General features: G+C 41.0%; 1 protein-coding gene across 1 annotated transcript in view; it reads right to left on the reverse strand.

The window, feature by feature from the left end:
* Window positions 1-256: 256 nt before the first annotated feature.
* The window catches only part of LOC149440448 (carbonyl reductase family member 4-like), a 30,868-nt gene continuing 10,981 nt past the window's right edge, over window positions 257-20,143 (reverse strand). The window contains exons 3-6 of the mRNA XM_089658598.1: window positions 17,380-17,497; window positions 5,228-5,364; window positions 1,652-1,786; window positions 257-483 (exon numbers count right to left, since the gene is read on the reverse strand). Coding sequence (XP_089514724.1) covers window positions 305-483; window positions 1,652-1,786; window positions 5,228-5,364; window positions 17,380-17,497 — 569 coding nt within the window. The 3' untranslated portion in view covers window positions 257-304. The remainder of the gene's footprint in view (window positions 484-1,651; window positions 1,787-5,227; window positions 5,365-17,379; window positions 17,498-20,143) is intronic.

Raw genomic sequence — 20,143 nt, forward strand, 5'->3', positions numbered from 1 at the left:
CCCAATTTTCATAAGTCACTATGGTCTTTGAGAAACGTAAGACTTAAAGCACTGTTGAGTAGTTTGTCACCAGTACTGGGACAAGATTCATTTAGCATCCAAAATAAAATGGCCAAAGTATACTCCCCATTACCCCCCCCCCCCCCCCCCCCCACACACACACACACTTTTGTCACACTGCTCCTGCTAATGCACATTCTCTTTTGCCTACCCTTTGGCCCAGCCCTGCCAATACCTGAATGAGCAGAAAGTAGGATATTATTACAAATGCTTCTTTTATGCTTCCTTTCTTACAAAATACAGTTTAAATCTGGAGTTGTAACCCTCCATCCACCACTAAAACATGGCCAGTAACATACGGGGACTCCAACAAGAAAGCCACAGCGTGAGCCACTTCTTCCGCTTCACCAAACCTGCTTAGAGGGATATTTCGGCTCAGCAAGTCCTTATCCAGGCTTAAAGTCATATCCGTGTGAATGAATCCTACAAATGATGTATGCTTATTAATGTAGAATATACAGTACATAGAAGAATAAAGAAAGATAGATTATTTCACTTCATAGAATTATTAGTTATAAAGAATGGAAGCTCTACTACATTTTTAAGTGTATGTCCTGCACCCAGGAAAAATTGTATTGTTCACTGCCCATTACTCTGCTGGTGTGTTGGGTGCCATTCAGAATTAAAAATTGCACCATGATAGACACATAATGCCACGACTGTCACTACATCACATCTTTTGCATTAATATAAACTATGCAGTTTACCAGGCATCAGTGCAATAATCAGGTCTGGATCCAGCCTAAACACATCATTAAACATAGCTTTTCAGTGACCTGTTTCCCCCGATACCAAATAATCTATCTAATCTTCTATCAGGCAAAGAGGAGGAAATATTTATGATGTGGCAAATAACTGGTTAACCATTCTTTTGCCAGTGGAACCAAATGAGATATTTTACAGTTTGCTGCATTAAGCTGCATTCCCTGCATATTCCACTCAATGGTCTCAGCAACCTCCTCCACATTTATAATGATAAATGTTACAGTCACCAGCTTGAGAATTGAACAAAATCAATGCTGGAGCAAGTGCCCAGATTGTCTACTTTTTATAAATGTGTCCCAATAAAAAATTTCCATGAATAATGAAAAGGTTGCTTCATTAAAGTCACGACTACCCTGGCATTCTGCGTTTTCTGGTCATGTGATCAGCTCACTGCTCTCCCAGCTGTTTCTTCTCATTACAACACTGGGGCAATTCATCTTAGGAGGCAGACTGTCCCATATACCTTCAGGAAGAAGTTACCAGAACGACCATTGGATGATGGTTGTCCTCTGTGTGAGCAGAACAGTTCAAGTGGGTACTGTGATCGACTTGTTAATGTTTAAATATTAGGGTCCCACATTGTAATGTTAGAACCTTGATAAAGAGGACCTGCATCTCCTGTAAACAGCATGCACCACTTCAGTTAAATGAATATTGTGAAAGGCTGCTGATTTCTCTTTATCTGAGTTTTTATTCAGCAGCATATCTGTTGTCCCCGGTTATAGATGGCTGTAGCATTCTGAGCAGAGAAGTGGGGGGGGGGGGTAGTTTGTGGACTGGACTCCACTCATCACTTTCATCAAATTACAAAGACAAATGGTCTTACCGGGGGCAACCACATTAACCCGTATGTTTTTCCTTGCAACTTCTTTAGCCAGGGATTTGGAGAACCCAACCAAGCCTTCCTTGCTGGCACTGTAAATACTCTGCCCAGCATTCCCTTTGTGACCAACCACACTGCCTGCAAGTAAAGAGAAGGGCCATCAGTCAATATCATAGAATGAAAGAAACAGAAGATTAACAAAACACAGTAGAGACATTACAGCAAAAGGTTCATGCTCTCACAATGTGACAATCCTTCCAAATATATCTGTGTGCTTTATTCCCTGGAGGAGTGTCAGGTGTTCCTACACTATATCATACAAGCAGGGGCGGACTGACAACTCATGGGGCCCCCGGGCAATAGGGGATCATGGGGCCCTTGCCCAAACTCAAAAAAGGCTATGAAAAAGGTACCAGGGGCATCTCATGGGGCCCCCTACTGACCCCGGGCCCTCGGGCAGTGCCCGAGTTTCCAAATGGTCAGTCCGCCCCTGCATACAAGGGATCTCTACCTTACAGTCATATAGGAATACATAGTGTTTGGCTTAGCCCCTTATTTAGCAGCAAGTGCCTAGTTCCTTGTTAGGCTTCATGCACAATCCTGCTCCTAAATGTGAGTTTAGGAGCTTTTGGCGTTATTTTGCCAAAGCCCCTGAACTCAACTCAATAAAAGCCTGTGTGTCCATCCACACATAGGTTTTACCTGAGTTTAGGAGCACCAGACTTTAGAGGCAGTTAAATGTTCTTCTCCTGAATGCAGAAGAATCTTGTTCAGGAGAGGTATGTTTTGGCAAAAAAAAAAACCAAAACGCAGCAAAAACTAGTGTAAACGTGCCTAAGCACTAGCTGCATTTAGCGTTTGGGTGTTTATTAAGTCCTATGGCCACATTTACATGTGTTTTGCCAAGTTTAGCATTTTTCTGCTGCCAGGAGAGTTAACATCTAGGGAAGTTTGAGTGTACATGTAGCCTTATACTGAGCAATTTCCAAGGTATTTATTCTTTTATTAGCTCCTTGGTGCCGGGGTGGGGTTTAGGGTCATGTGACTACTGTGATTGGATGTCACAAAGGTCACATGATCGGAAAGCTCCCGATCGCAAGTAGAAACTGGGAGCTTTGCATGAGGCGCCAGGAGCGCACAGGGTGCGCGCTCTCAGCATGTTTGTTTAAATCGGGTCCGCAAATATGGCCCAGCCACGGAGAGGCCGCATATTTGCATACTGTTGGTGCCAAGGAGTTAAAGACTATCATAAGTTTATCTACATTTTATGTGAGAAATGTGTTAGGTTATATTGTCAGTTTAGATGCAATTACAGTATACCTTAGTGGAGTTCTTCTTCAAATGAGTTTAGGACTTTGTTACTTTACACCTGTGCCCTCCAAACTGCGACCCGTGGGCCGAATGCAGCCCTTATGTATGTTGCTAAGACACATGCTTAGTGCATGTTATTAGTCTCTCTACTTGTTTGGATCACCTGTCTGGTCAATACAGTCCTGCACTGAAAACGGTATGTTTGCCAAAAACATTATCAATGATCCACTCCACGATCCAATAATATTTCTAATCCATTTGATATATGACACGCCAGTAAAGAAAACAAATGTTTGGAAATGTATTACATCTGGATTTTCTAAAGGATTATTTTACAATTTATCTGAATATTTTCAGGTAAATGACATCTGCTATCACTGATGCTGTTTTTTGTGTACAGTGATTTTATAAAGAGATGAATGATGGTGAAATTCCACTTTACACAACTTGGACAGTGGATCAAGAGATGAATCCATACTACTTCAGCCTGACAGGCCTAAAATTGTACTTATTCTATGTACACTTTTTGAGTGAATAGTGCAAACTAGCATTTCTGGAAGTAGACAACGATATTGCTCTGTGTATTTGCAGGGCTGGTAGATATGCAAATACTGGGTGGGCTGGGCAGATTTGACCATAAAAAGCTGGAGCACCACATCCAAATTAAGTTAGAAATTCCAAAAAATGGACTTTTGACGTGCCCCAAAGAGTAACCCACACAAGAATACAAAATATTCAGGGACGATAACTCTCTGGGGGTAATACCTACTTCAACAACCAGACAATTGCCCATTACTACATCTTTTTTCATATGTTTACGCTGCTCAAGGTAGAGAGACTCCCAATCTCCAAACACAACACCTCCTGTAGGTGCTAGCCCAGCTCATGTGCTGCATAGATGAGAACAAATGACGTCCGATAGGCTGCAATCCAAAGAATCCACTTTACTCAACCAAAATAAAGCCAATACAGACAGTGGAAATACAGTGGGGGTCTGGCAGGTAAATGTGTTTCACGTTAAAGACGCTTATTCATTACCCCAATGAATAAGCGCTGTCTTTAGCGTGAAATGCGTTTACCTGTCAGTCCCCCACTGTCTGTATTGGTTTTTTCTTGGTTCAATATGGAGTGCAGCTGATCGGACGTCCTTTGTTTACATCTTTTTTTCAGCAAAGGTTACATTTGGGTACATTGCAGGTTACACTTGCATAGTGAAAGGGCTGAATTTCAGCTAGTTCTACTCTTCACAGGGCCTACAGTTTGAAGTTTTGTAGCCAACAGTAAATATGGTCCAAAACAACAGGTGTGGTTCTGGAAGGTAACAATAGCAAGGGATTTAAATACTATGGAACAGTACATATACTATACCGGTAGTTCTTTTTTTTAAGTCAAGATGATACCGTGTGGTTCATTTCTACAAATTGAGGCAAGAACCAATGTTTTAAGTGCAAATTAGTCAACGGAAAATAAAGCCTGATTGGTTGCTATTAGCAACAACCTATTGTAATGCACATGTAAAGACAAAACTATTTTTTTTTTAGTTTTGGATAAAATGGGGAAGGTTAGACACTGTGTTAACTTTTTATTACTGTTTCCCCATTGGGGAGATTCAAGTGAGGGGGAAATCAAAAAAATTAGGGTTGTCCCCACAACAAGAGGTGAGGGGAAATCATTCAATGGAGATACCAGTTATTATTATTATACAGGATTTATATGGCGCCAACAGTTTGCTCAGCACTTTATAATATAAAGGGAGACAATACAGCAACAATACAGTTCAATACAAGAGGGATAGGAGGTCCCTGCTCCTTGGAGTTTACAATCTATCATTTTGATAACAACTATCAAAGAGGGGTATTCTCATCACTTTAGATTTCCTCTAACTTCCTGTTGTGTCTGTAGGGCAGGATGTGTAGGAAAATCTCCTTAATGCAAAAACTAGCCAGACAGGGTTTTTAACCCTTCCCTATACACAGGTGTCAAACTGGCGGCCCTCCAGCTATTGCCAAACTACAAGTCCCATGAGGCATTGCACGATTGACAGTTAGAAGCATGACTCCCAAAGATAGAGGCATGATGGGACTTGTAGTTTCACAACAGCTGGAGAGCCGCCAGTTTGACACCCTTGATCTAAAACAAACAATAAAATCGGACTATACAAACATTTTAAGACAACTTTTAAGATAGCATTAATATTGTGAATGTACTACTTTAATTGTCTGTAGTGGTATGATGCAATTACAGCCATTTTATTCAGAGCTCAGTTACCTATATTGACAATAGCTCCACCCTGCTGCTGGACCATGCTACGTAATGCAACTTTACAAGTATGTATTGGTCCTATGAGATTGACGGAGAGCTGAGACAATATATCTTCTGACTTGGTTCTCATTAACAGTCCATCCCTGGAAAAAAAAAAACACAGTTATTTTACCAGTCAAAACAACATAGTACACTTGTACTGCTCCTCAAAATCTGTGACCAGACTTTCAGTGTTGGAATGATTCTCAGAGGTAAAAGCAGGGGGCATTTGCTTAAAACCAGGGAAAATAGGCATTTGTGCTAAAGCAACTAATTTCTTTTCTTCAAGGGTTTGTAAACCTCAGACATGAAATATAAACAAAGCTTATCCCACTAGAATGTTCACTTGTCTCAATTAAGAGTATGAAGCTCGGTTCACATTTGTGTGGGTGGTGCCGCTGCGGGAACCGCACAAATAACAGCAGCCGCAACCACCCACACAGAGAAATGCAGGACCCGCAGGTGTGTGCCATTAATCGTGATGTCACGCCGTCCGCACTGGAAATTGCACCCATTCTGGGAACCTTAGTTCTCATGCAGGCTGCGATTTAAAAAATACTGCAGGGAATTCTTTCCTGCGTGTCCCAGGGCACAGCAGCCAATTCAAATGAATGGGCGCTCATGTCTGTGCAAATCGTGGCCCACACTGCAACACAGGTGTGAACATAGCCTAAGTGTAATTTCTGTCTGCTGCTTCATTCCTCTGCTATCAGTATGAATCACTTATGACAAGTTTTCCGGACACCAAGAAAAAAAATAGTCATTGGGAGGGAGCTTCAGAAGATTGGCAGCCTCAGCCCTGTTTCTATGTGCTTTGTGGAGGGAGGTGTGTCTCTTCCCTCCAATCAGATCTCAGAACTCTTCTCACTGAGCTCTGCCGAGTGTAACTTCAGCTCTCCGCTCCCTTTTTCCTGAACCCTCAGACAACCTTATGAATTCAACATTTTGAACAGATGTAGAGAAGAGAAGACTGCAGATAAACAGGTACAACTTATGTAGGAGGAACGGTTTCATCTTTGTGCATCAACTAAGGCCAGTCACTTTACTGGGTATATGTGAGGGTTTACAATCATTTTTACATATCAGCTGCTGGGAAACAAATAAGTGTATTTATCTAAAGAGAGTCCTTGAACTTTGCTCAGATACTAGAACATTTGTCCTTGACAGCAATTTGAATGGAACGCTGAATAGAATCACTCCTTTTGATCAGTCCTTATGTAGTGCTGGTGTTCATGGCGCACCAGTGATCTGCAGCTTCACATAAATGAGTTCAGCTCCCAGCAGTAGCTTGTAGAGAGAGGAAGGACAGTCGACAACGGATGCCCCATAGTAAGCCTTTGGGTGACGTCTCTGCCCAGTCATTGCAGCCATTGTCCCTGCCATCTCCTCTCTCCTGAAGCCGGCCACTGGGGAGATCAGGCAATTGGACCAGAGCACTCTCAACATAGGTAAGTGTAAACATCTTCCTTCTACAGGGTAGTTAGTATAGGAGGGAGAAGGGAGGGCGGGAGCAGATTCAAGCTTAGTTAGTAATAGCCTGGAATTCTGCTTTAAAGGCAAACTTGTCTTTATTATATTTAACAGCAATGTTAACAAAACATGAGAAATAATAATAATAACATGGACAAATAAGTGGATAGAAAAACATCATAGGCGTGTCGATAGTCCATGCGGATGAATGAAAATAACAACAAAATGGAAGTGTTTCAATAACACATATTACAGAAGTATAGAGAGAAACAAAAAAGAACATAGGTTCACGGGGCGCATCACCAGACAAAATATATGGAACAAAATATGGAAACTCTGTGTAACCAAAAGTATAAACCCAAACAGGAAAAAAAGAAGAAGAGTCTACAGGGAAGAGAAAAAACAAAAAGGAGAAGTCAGTTGTAAAAATAGTGAGGGAGAAGAAGAGAGAGGGTCGGGGGACAGACATGGCAGAAAGCGGAGTCAAGGCGGCCCCACACCAATATCCCGCCAGAGTGACCCCGCCGCCCGCACCAGGTACGGGCCGCGGGGCCAAACATACGAGAATGCATCGGGGTGGAATTCTGCATTAAAAGGTATATATTTAGAAGTTTTTTACTGGCATACACCAGGTGGAGGGTGGATTTTTTCACAGTGGTGTTTTATGTTGTTTTGGAGAACAGAGGATACACTGAGTCTATGAAAGTGTGTTTTCACAGCAGTGGATTGTAAAGTAGAAGAAAAGTTGCAATTGTTGCTTTTCCTTTTGTTGATTTTTCATTTCTAGCTACTAAATACATGGACATTTTTTTTTGTAATGCTGGTGTTTATGGTGCACCAATAATCTGTAGCCTCACATATATGCGCGGTGGCAGCATGATGGTTAGCAGCCATGCAGCTATTTTCCCTGGATTGGAATCCCACTATGGGTTACTATCTGCATTGAGTTTGTATGTCCTCCCTGTATTTGAGTTTCCTCAAATTGCTTTGATTTCCTCACATGATTTGGAAAACATATTTGTAGTTTTGCTGGTTTCATCCCAGACTGGGCCCTAGTATGTGTATAAATGCGATAGGCAAGCTGGATTGTAAAGTAGTGGTGAACAAAAATTTTAATTCTGGACCAAAACCAAAAATTCACAATGCACTTGGCTGAAAACCGAAACCAAAATGGACAGTTTGTAAATTTTTTTTTATATATATAAATGGTAGTCAACTTTTTTTACATTTAATATCATGAATTTAAAAAATACAATCTAGTAAAGTAAAATTACTTTTATTTATAGCAACACAAAAATTGGACAGAAAATAAAATGAAATAGATATAAAAATGAAAAAAAAAAACCTAAATAGATGGTTTTTGCATTGATATCAATAGGGGATGTTTTTGAATTGAAGTCAATAGGGGGCGGGTTTGCAATGAAGTTCATTGGCAGCAATTTTGCATTAAAGTCAATGGGACACAATTTTGCATTGAATTCAATAAGACACAATTCTCAAGTCAATTATCATTTATCATTATCGGCACTTTTTTTTTTCTATTGGCAAAACGCCAATAACCCTAATTTCGACAACTGATGAATTGGTGCATCACTAATTGTAAACTTTATCTTGGGACAGATGTGATCAGATCTATGTACTCTCTAAAGCAGTATGGTGCACTGAAAGCTGCAAGGGTGAAGTACAGACGGTAGTAGAAGTATATGTCCAACCAAAACTTTTGTTTTTAGTTTTGCATAGAGTAGGGATAGGTAAGTTAGGCTTTAACTGCTATCCAGGGCTTCATTAGAAAGATATTCCTCTACTTACTGTTGTGATGACAACGGTTTCAGTAAGCTGAAAGTGAGGGAAAAGCTGCAACAAGGGCACAAAAAAAACAAATAAAAAGGGAATTCTAGCCTTTTCTACTTCAAAAGAATCTGAAAGATGTTGGCAATTTTCGATCACTTCCTGTCTGAAGAAACAATTGTTGCAGTGACAGGTGACAGTAGGCAAGGGGAACATTTTCTACCCCTTCCGCACTCTATCCAAAGCAGACAAACAAAAAGCTTAGACTGGACATACACTTTAAGGGAAATGGGGGTCAATTCACTAATAGTTATCACATGCAATATGTTATTTTTTTTTTTATATAAATATCACGTGATAATAACCAAATTCATCAAAGTAAAATATAGAATTTTCAGTAAATAGTGCAAAAATGAGATAAAACATTGACATCTATTAAATTAAAAGAACACATTTGTTATTTATCTTGTGGTATAAGCAGTTGATATTTTAGGAATATACAAAATACCAGTGAGAGGAACTCTGCACTGGCCAGTAAAGTCAAAGAAAATAGTGTATCAGTGTGGAAATGGTAAGAATGTCAATCATTTGTAACTGTGACAGACCCAACTGGGACAGAGGCTTTCGGAGGGGACTGCAGGCTAGCCTCTTGCCTACTGACTATGGGCCCTGTTCTTTGGGAGGTGTGTGTCTGGGCTAGTAGTTTAACTTCGGATTCAAGTCCATGTCTCCCCGAAACACACCGATTCTGAGAAATGGAGAACTGGTATACAGATTTGGGGCCTCTGTGTTTTGTAGGGGTATATAATTAACAGCCCAAACCAGCTGACTACTTCAACCCTCAACTATATTCAAAGCAGAAGATTTTAATCGGCTCAAAACAACCTGATGCTGGGGTCTCCTGCTGTTACGTGTAATCTGCTTATTAAGGTGTTATGTGTTTCTTGTTCGATGTATACCTGTGTTTGCCTATTCTGTCTAGGTATGAAGTGTCTTTCTCCCATTGTGTAATTTTCCAATTGTGTGCCTCCTAGGAGTGAACTTCCATTGTTAATTGAGTAACCCATTGTTTATGCCTGTTTGCCAATCCTCCTGGAGATTCCTACAGGATGTGATTAGTCTTGTGTCAGCTTTACCTCATTACCTAACCATTGTAAAATGTTAACCCCAATGTGTAATATTTGTTTTTATTGTTCGTGTGGTGACTGCCCCTATTTTCGAAGTGTATAAAAACCTGTATTTCTGTTCAAGTTATTTCTTTGGTTTTACCTCAACATCATCTGTGTATGATGCTTGGGGTAAAGGGCTGGTATTAGCTACTGTATAATAGCCCTTTCTCCTGCAAGGGTTTGGAGGGCAGGAGGCACTGTTTGGTGGTGGCACCCAGTTGGGGTGCCAGGCGGTTCATTACAGTAACACTGCACCACAGGGACAGCACTGTGAATGATGTTACCATAAGAACGTTTTCATAGTTTCACAATACTTTTGCGTGCCTTCATTCACAGCTTGGCCTAAACAAACTATCTAAAGTGAAAGGAAAGATAAGTTAGGCTTTAGTGCAAAAATGAATGTGGTATTGATCTTATAGGCTCACTTACAAAAGCTTTGCCCTCTGAACAGCGATTTGCAAGAAATCAATTTTCTGAGGGCATCTGACAGGGTGTGAGGAGGCCTAACCCTAAAAACCTGCACCACCATGCTGCAACCATATGCACTGCATGCAGCTGCAGGGCAGCCCCAATTAACTTTGGGGGTGATTTTTACTGTGCTGCGATATGTGTACACCCACCCCATCCACTGCCTTTGCAGTGGGAGTGGTTGGGGGTGGTAGAAATGCAGCTCAACTGTGTGTTTTTACTGCGCCCCCCCAACCACCAGTGTAAACATAGTGAATTGGTTCCATGGGAGGGAGGTGATAAGCACGGGACTGCTATGGGGAAGTGATAGGATGCACACGGGATGAATAGATATCTTAGGAGGGCAGCATCATGGATTATATGATCATGTGGCGATTTTAATTGAAATTCAGAAGCTCTTATGGGTTACTTTACTTTTTGAAAAAGGCAAGAGCTGTTATGATTTGAATAAAGCAAAGTGCAACCGTAAGTATTAAGATCAGATAGGCACTTAGTTGGTAATAAACAAGTAACAATGCAAATTTTATGTAAACAATATTGTACCAAAATCCAAATGAAATCATTAGAAGACAAGTGTAGACAGTGTTAGAACATATTGGGCTGTCCATAACTTAAGTTCCATTTCATTTAGCTAGTGAAAAAAGTTAGAAGTAGGAGGCCAACGCATACAAATATCAAATGTATGGTGGCCATACATGCTTCCATTTTATTATCTGATTAATGTGTGATTCGATCAAAATGAGCCGTAGCTTCCGTTCCAATTGATTTAGATAAGATTTGGTCAACTTAACCATTCAGCCATTGGTGGAAAGTTATCAATCATTCTCCATCAATGGCAACCCTGAGATGATTGCTTATAAACTTGATTGTATTTCAATTTATGGATTATGAGGTTGCTTGTTGTAAGCAGAGATTCAACTGATAAATTACAATTGTATCTTCTAACTATTTATCAAATTCCACTTCCCTGTGAGTGGTATACCAATTGGTTGTGTTGTTGACAATTGATTAATTATTCCCATTGGGAGAGAGATCGATTGGAAAAGAAACCTATCATTTATCAAAGCGTGTATGGGTATCATATTAGATGTGTATTTAGGCTATTATGCACAGCTGCACCACTTTCTGTGTGCACCAGTAAATCTCCCCCTACGTGCTCATTTATCTTTAAATCTACTTTGTGCCCTTGTTAAAAAAAATAGTTACTGTATATATTGGGTTTTCACTGCTAAACTTTACCCATCAAGCATTCCCTATCACCCTGAACCTTCTTAGAAATGTCATTTCATGTAGCATCTAAGGTAGCAAATACATTGTCTATTGTGTAGGAAGGCTGCGCCACCTTCTGGGCAACTGGGGAAAAGTAAAGTAGAACTAAAGGCAAAACGTTTTTTCTCTAGTTTTTAATAGAGTGCAGTGGGATTAGAATGCTTGTCAGTTGTAATTGCTGTCTGTGCCCCCGTTAAAGAAATTCAAAAGAAAGAAAGTAGAAGAAAACCCTGCATTTTGGGTTGTCCTCAGCAAACGAATAGAGGGGAAATTTTCCAATGGGGACACTAGTTCTGGTGTCCTGGTCCCCAAGGAATTCCCTTAATTTGCATCGATTTCTTCTCACTTCCTGTTTGGCTATGGGACAGAAAGTGAAGGGAAATCTCCACAATGGGATACAGATGGCAAAAATAAACCTTACAGGGGTTATAGCTCTTCCTTTCCCTATGCAAAATTTAAAAAAATGATTCTGTCTAAAGTTCTACTACAATGTGAAGAGTAATAGAAGAATGACTATACATCACCCAGCCTGAGCATTTTTGGATTTTATAATCTGCCTACAACAATAAAAACAGATATTTATTTATATCCTGTTATGATTTTCTATTCACGAAAGTAGAAAAATAATGCTTGAAACGCATATAAACAACTTTAATATGCTGTACCATTTTAGTTCAATAATGGTGACATTTAGGAAGTGTAATATTAGTCTGTGAGTATCTTCTGGCAGGAAATATAAAACAATTAACATTCCATAGCAGTTTGCTCCTGCCCTGCTCTGAGACAGAGTGTCTATACAAACTGCTATAACTCTTGTGGAAGACATTCAGTAGCATTGATTTACATGCTGCCCTCCACAGAAGCTGTCATCCTCAACGACTCTGCCTCAGCAGGGAAGTGCTGACACAGCTCAACCCCTACAAAGCAAAAGTTCTATGCATCTACTCCCTATACCTATAGTGTGTTACATACAAATTACTTAAAAGTACACCTGGGGTGAAGTTACAGTTATTAACCACTTGCCCCCCAGAGGATTTACCCCTCATTCCTGACCAGGCCATTTTTTGTGTTGCGGCGCTGCGTTACTATAACGAACAATTGCAGAGTGATGCAACGCTGCACCCAAATTAAATATATGTCCATTTTTTCCCACAAATAGAGCTTTCTTTTGGTGGTATTTGATTGCCTGTGCGTTTTATTTTTTTCACTATAAAAAAAAAAAAATTTTGAAAAAAAAACCCCACAATATTTTTGACTTTTTGCTAATAACCTCCTTAGCGGTTTTCCCGAGTGTAGCTCGGGGTAAAATTTGAGTACCAAGAGCGGTAACCCCGAGCTACACTCGGGCTTACCATGCGGCGTTGCTCAGGGGGTCCCTGCAGCACTTACCTTGTCCTTCGCTCCCGCGATGTGTCCCCTCCAGCGTCCCCGGCCATCTCCTCCGGCCGATGTCGGCATCCGGCTTCTGTGTTCCGGTCCCTGTGACGTTGGGACGTACGGGCGCCGGAACCGGCGGGAAATTTGAAATTTTTTAAAAATTTCATTTTTGCTGTCATTGCTGTTTCAATGCATTTCACATATATTTTGTCCCTAGTGCTTTGTCCTGTGCCCTGCCTGCAGTTTGACTGTTCTTTCTGCCTGGAAACTTAGAAAAGTCCATGGCGTCCAAAAAGCGTCCCTTTACGTCAAAAGCGGTTTTAGAACAGCGATCGTAAATCAGAACCACTTGCAGAATTGAGTGATAATGATTCGTGGGGAAATTCATCAGACACTGAAAACGATTTTGCGACTTTGCTCAGCGATGTGCGAATTTGCCTCTGTATTTCAAATTTCAGTGTTTTTGGTTTGATTATATTATTGAATTAAATGTATTATATTATTTTTTATGATTCTTTAATAAATTATAATTTCGTGTTTCAAGTTTTATCATACCCGGGATGTTTACTAGACTCTTGTTCGGACAGATTTCAGTGAGTTATTCCTAAAAATTACAGCCTACAATAAAAAACTACATATTTCCATGCAAAAAAATGGTACCGCTTTCAGCACAAAAAAAAAAATCGGAAAGAATCATACCGCCAAGGAGGTTAAACATGTCCAGCAAAAAAAATTTAAAAATCTAATTTCGTCATAAATTCAGGCCAAAATGTATTCTGCTACATGTCTTTGCTAAAAAAAAACCCAAATAATTCCAACAGGTGTAAATTAATTGCTTTACATGAAAGTTATAGCGTCTACAAATGGCGGTATATATACTGGGATTTTTTGTTTTTTACTTGTAATGGCGGCGATTAGCAACCTATAGTGGGACTGCGGTGGGCATTCTGACACTGGGGGGAACTGACTTTCCCCACTGACACCACTACAGTGCTCAGTGCTAATAAAAAGCACTGACACTGCACTAATGGCAGTGGGCAGGAGGGGTTAAAACGTGGGGCAATCAAAGGGTTAACTGTGTGCTGTGCTAGAGCATTCAACTGTAAGCACACTGCTTTGTATGGCTGCGCTATGGAGCAGGAGCTGACAAGAGAGAGAACTGGATTTTACATACAGTTCTCTCCCTCCGTCAGTAATGCTGGGCCATCACCGGGTGCCAGTGAGTAAACACTGGCTTGCCCGCGCCCCCTACCCAGAAATGCAAACACACACACTTATTTATTTTGTGTACCTCTGCCGCCCTGTAGCAGTATATCAGCTATAGGGTGGCAGGAAAGTGGTTAAAGCAATTGTATGACTTTAAGGGCTGAAGTTTAGGAGCAGTTGTGCGTTTTTTCCAGCAGCCCTCGAATTCTCCTTTATGTTTTCCTGTGTGTCTATGTACACATAGTCGTTTACAGGCAGTTTAGGTTACAGGCATTTTTTTGAAAGCACAAAAAATGGCGTTCAGGAGTAGAGTTTATGCACGTTTCAGACACCAAATGTTTGTAACCGCGTGTAAATGCTTGTACACGTGTTTATGCATGTTTGCATTTAGACGCGTTTTTGGGCTGGTCCATATCCAGATGCTGTCCAGTGCCTTTTTTCTTCATCAATAATGTATTCACAGCGTTTTCCATGTATTCAAATGGACCTAGTACACCAATGAAGTCAGTTCTAGATTTCACATGCAGGAAAAAATGGTAGAACGTGCTGCACTATGCTCATGATAGGATCCATAGTAAATACAACCAGAAAAAACAGGTAATCGCAAAACATACTGCTCTCTCTGCTTCTGATCTCTCTATTTCTCACAAAATGTTTGAAATAGTGAATTACTTACCATTTTTCAGTGCAGTAAACGCAGTAGGCAAACGCGGCTAAACTGACGTTTTTAACCTACGTTTTCTAGCAGTCAGTTTCCAGCGGTCTGAAAAGTTTCTCAAACGCTCTGTGTACATGAGCCCTATTGGTAGTTCTTTTCTGATTTTTGTACACATAACCTCTTAGGCCTCATGCACACTGCTGTTCCTAAACATAAGTTTAGGCGCTTTCAGCATTTTGTTTGAAGCCCCTGAACTCAACTCAATAAAAGCCCACTTGTCCATCCACACATAGGCTTTTATCATGGTTTAGCAGCAGAGTTTAACCACTAGCCTACCGGGCACTTATACCCCCTTCCTGCCCAGGCCAATTTTCAGCTTTCAGAGCTGTTGTACTTTGAGTGACAATTGCACGATCATGCAACACTGTATCCATATGACATTTTTGTAATTTTTTGACACAAATAGAACTTTCTTTTTGTGGTATGTAATCGCCACTGGGTGTTTGATTTTATGCGCTATAAACAAAAAAAAGAGCAAAAAATATGTTTTTCTTTGTTTCTATTATAATCAGTGCCCTGATGATCGGTGCTGATCTCTTCTCTGACAATTGCCGGTTATCGGCAGTACTTTACTCACGCTGTGACAGCGTGAGGAAAGTGCAGCTGATAACCGGCAACTGTATTTACCCGGTGATATGCTGTGATTGGCCTTTTACTACATCACATGATCAGCTGTGTCCGTAGATTGCCAGGTGCGCGCCTCCGGGGGCACGCGGAGGGCGCGTTCTGGGAGGACGTCATATGACGCCCTCCCAGAACTAGACAACCGCGCTGTAATCGTCATTCGGCTATAGCGCGGTTGTAAAGTGGGTAAGGGCAGTTAAACATCCCTCTTCTGAACACAGAAGAATCACATTCAGCAGAGGAACGTTTTGGCCAAAAAACGCCAAGCATTAAAAGTGGTCCCACATTTACACGCTTTTTTTGCTGCCAGTTTACATGTACACTGGTATTGACGTAGATGTTAAGAGACACTGTCATCAAGAAAGACTTTTCAGGATGTTCACAAAAAGAAAAAAAAAAGTACACAACAAGCACTTATTAATGCTGCCACTTCATATCAATTCATTATGCCTCCTCCCACCAGGGTGTTCTGGCTGCTGCCTGTGACACCAACAAAGCAATGCAAAGAGAACAGGATACTTTTTTCACAGAAGTACATAATACAGCAGGTACACATCAGAAATATAAAATGTTGGGTATACATATTCTTTAAGCTGTAAAGCAGCTTGCAATTAGAATCTGCCACTTTAGACCATTATTTATCTTGGGGGGTACTTTGGTCTGCTAAGCAATGTCTCTAATCAATACATGATGTAAAAGATTATGTGACACTGTAAAACGAAAGACAAATGGTATAGTTTATTGATGGGAGCATGTGGATGCAGGAAAGTAATTAAAGAGTTATACACATGGTATGATGGTCATGGTCAACTAATTAGGACTTAACCTTGTCTTCCTGTTACTGCAGTCTGCAGATTTTAGTCCTGTGCCATACACTTTCACATCTAGCTTACATTAACTGTTCCTGAGCTGCAAAATATGATCCGGACATCAAAAGAAGAATAATAAAACACTCACTACTCATCATCTGCAGCTCAGGAACAGGTAATGAAAATTAGGTGGCATGCTTGGAGCTTGATAGTGTGCGTTGCAATGGATAAAAGGAGATAGTATGTGAAAACATTTTTTTGGTCAATCCACATCCATATATCCCAGATGTTAGGGTAGAACTGCAGCCTAACACAAACTAATCTTAAAAAAAAGTTCCCTCCACCCTCCTGCTACCCGACCTGTTTAGAAAATGATGTGTGTACTTCCCTATTTTTGTCCGTTCCAGTCCAGTTATGTGATATCTTGTGTCACTAAGTGGTGATTGCAGGAGTGAGGGAGGAAGCGCTCAACAACAACTAGGAATTCCCGGAGCTGTAACATCATCCATAGGTTATCATGTCCCAGCCTTTGTCAGTACTCCCTCTTTTCCCCTATAGTCACCACTCATTGACACAACAGATCTTGTGACTGGAATGGACTAAAAATACAGAAGTATACACTTTTTTTTTTTTTTACACAGGTTAGGTAGCGAGAGAAGGGAGGGAGCGTTTTTAAGACTATTCAGTGGCAGTCTGGAATTCTACTTTAAGGATTTGTTTGTACAAGTTCAGTAAAAGGAAGTCTGTATTGAACCAAAAGTCTTAATAAAAACATTCAAAAGACTTAAGAAAAGCTGATGACTTTGGAATAAACAATGAACAATATGCAACCAGACAAAAGGGTAAAGAACAAAAGGCATGGTCAGCATATACACATTTATTTTCCTTTATTTATACAGTGCCAAGCCATTCCTCTGCACTTTACAGAATACATCAGGCTATTTAATTCAGCCCTTTCCCAGAGGAGCTTACAGTCTAATATCCAACCACAAGCATCTAATCTACGGGTAGGGTTGTGGAACAAATCTAGTTCATGCACAGGAACAACAAATGAAAAAAAAATGTAAAAACTTTTCGCTAACGCTAATGATGTTTTCTGGGGGGTGTATTTCAGGAGCCCAGTGTTGCAAAGCAAGAGTACACACCACAATTCTGGCATAGTCTAGGGCTAGGCCATAGTTGCATTGTGGCTCAATTCCGGGTTTGGTTCAGAAGACATACCTATTTATGCCAGCAGCATTGACCAGGTAGGTAACATGACCAATACTTCTCACAATCTCTTGAAATGTGTTTTGTACTTCTTGTTCTTTAGTGATATCGCAGTTAAGAGCCAGATGAGCTGTACAACAGATTACACAGAAAAGATAAAGAATGCCATGCTTAACAAGTGCACAAGAACAACAGCAACTACAAAGTGCTAATGCAGTTTTAAATACTATTATTAACATTAACAAAGTATAGTGAATACGTAATAATCCCACAGGGCTTCAGACACGATAAATCCTAGTGCTTATTTCTCACAACTGTATATGCAGTACAATTGCACTGGAAAAAAAAAAATGATGCGCATCTTACTCCCATCGAACAGTGGATGTTTATGTGTACAGTGCAAATTTTTATTTCATGTTTTTGAGTATTCGTGTTTTATATAAAATGGATAGTAAAATAAGAAATATGCTTATTGAAGCCAGTGCACTCTGTTTTCAGTTTTGTTTGAACTAGCAAGGTATGCAAATGATGTGTAAGAAAAAGCCAACCATCCTTTCTGTTAAGACACTTTCTGGGATCCCATTCCTTTAATGCAGAGGAGTCTCCAAAGTTTCTAAACAATGGGCCAGTTTACTGCCCTTTATCCTTTAGGAGGATTGGAGCACGACCATTGGGAGTAGGAAATGTCCTGGCATCAGTGGGCGTAAACAGTCCAATCATTTGTATTAGGGGAATTATTAGTGCCCCATCGTCGGCGTCAGCGGGAGGAACGGTGCCCCATCGTCGGCGTCAGCGGGAGGAACGGTGCCCCATCGTCGGCGTCAGCGGGAGGAACGGTGCCCCATCGTCGGCGTCAGCGGGAGGAACGGTGCCCCATCGTCGGCGTCAGCGGGAGGAACGGTGCCCCATCGTCGGCGTCAGCGGGAGGAACGGTGCCCCATCGTCGGCGTCAGCGGGAGGAACGGTGCCCCATCGTCGGCGTCAGCGGGAGGAACGGTGCCCCACTGTCGGCGTCAGCGGGAGGAACGGTGCCCCATTGTCGGTGTCAGTGGGAGGAACGGTGCCCCATTGTTGGTGTCAGTGGGAGGAATAGTGTTCCATAACTGGTATCAGTGGAAGGAATATTGCCCCATGTGTTGATGTCAGTGGAGGAATTATTCCCTCCATCGTTGGTGTCAGTGGAAGGAATAGTGCCACAGGGGTCACATAAAGATTAGCAAAGAGCCACATTTGGCCCCCGGGTCGCAGCTTGGAGACCACTCCTTTAATGCTTATACACTAGTTGGAAGAAAGAGAATAAAAACTACAAGCTACTCCATCCTCTGAACACAACAGTGTGACTTTTCAAGATTACAGACAGCAATCTGTATCAAACTTAGAAGACAACTCAGCTTCAGCATTTGAGACTGGGCTACTAGCCCAGTCAAGGGATCACATGATGAGAGTTGTCTTTGGCACGCTTCAGTGGAATGGACTTAAAATGATACTAAAGTTTTTGTTGTTTTTTCCCTAAAAAAGCAAACATGCTATTACTTACTTGCTCTGTGCAATGGTTTTGCACAGAGCAGCATGGATCCTCCTCTTCTCAGTTCCCCCGCCAGCACTACTGGCCTATTCCTCCTGTTGAGTGCCCCCATAGCACACAGCCTGCTATGGGGGCACCCAAGTCACACTCTGTTTGTCCAATCATACACACAGAGCCATGGATCATTCCCGCCCCCTCCCTCTCCTGATTGGCTCACTGGCTGTGATTGACAGCAGCAGGAGCCATTGGACTCCCTAGAGAACCGAGGTTGTTGTGGACATCGCTGGATCAAGAGGGGGCTCAGGCAAATGTTAGAGAGGGCAGGGGGAGCTGCTGCACAAAGAAGATTTTTAACCTTCTTGCATAGAATGCATGATGGTAAAAAACTTTGAGACTTTAGAACCATTGTAATGCCAAAGGTACACTCATTAAAGTGGTACAGGATATTTGGTGGTTTGCAACCTAGACTTTACTGTTTTGCGTATTTATAGGTTATGTTTAGATACTGACAGTGTTTAGGTATTAAAATACTATTATACCATTAAGAAACTATAAAAAAGGGTTGGGTTTTGCCTTCGGATGGGCCTTGGTTCTTTTCACCTGCTTTCTTTTCTTCCTGAGGGAGGGGTTTTGACGTCACGACGCTCGATGGTACCATACGGACACCAGCTAGCAATTTTAGGATTTTCACCTGGGAAAAGGTTTTGGGGGACACATTTTGTGCACAAAGCAGTTTTAGCATAGAGTAAATGTGAGTGCATTACTTTTGTTAATAAAAATTATTTTTAAAGGGTAATACACTAGGATTTGATTCATTCCTCTATAATAATCACCGTGGAAGGGCAGTTTATCGTTTGAGTGAAGAAGGACCCCAAACAGCAGGATACCATCCCATCCATACTTTGGCCCATTTAAAGGGACACAAGCATTATATGCTCTTACTTAACGGTTTGGTCATATATTTAAGGTGGGGGAGCACGTTTATGCAAGTTATTCGCACTTAATATTTTTTAAGAAGCAAAGGATATTATACGCTAAAGCAAAGTTTGCACGTTTGAAGAAACTCATATATGGATTTTTCTTTTGACTACTTATAACAATCATATGGACACTGTTGTTGCAAATCATCATTGGTTCATTCACGGTTTCATTTATTTTGATATATAAGTGGATGCACAATTGTATATATTTTTATTCATTTATATATTTGGATATGTATCAGAAATATTAGTGATTGGGTACACACTTTTG

The sequence above is a fragment of the Staurois parvus genome, unplaced genomic scaffold (genome assembly GCF_062004578.1).
Source record: "Staurois parvus isolate SC_StPar_1 unplaced genomic scaffold, SC_StPar_1.0 ptg001083l, whole genome shotgun sequence".
NCBI lineage: Eukaryota > Metazoa > Chordata > Amphibia > Anura > Ranidae > Staurois > Staurois parvus.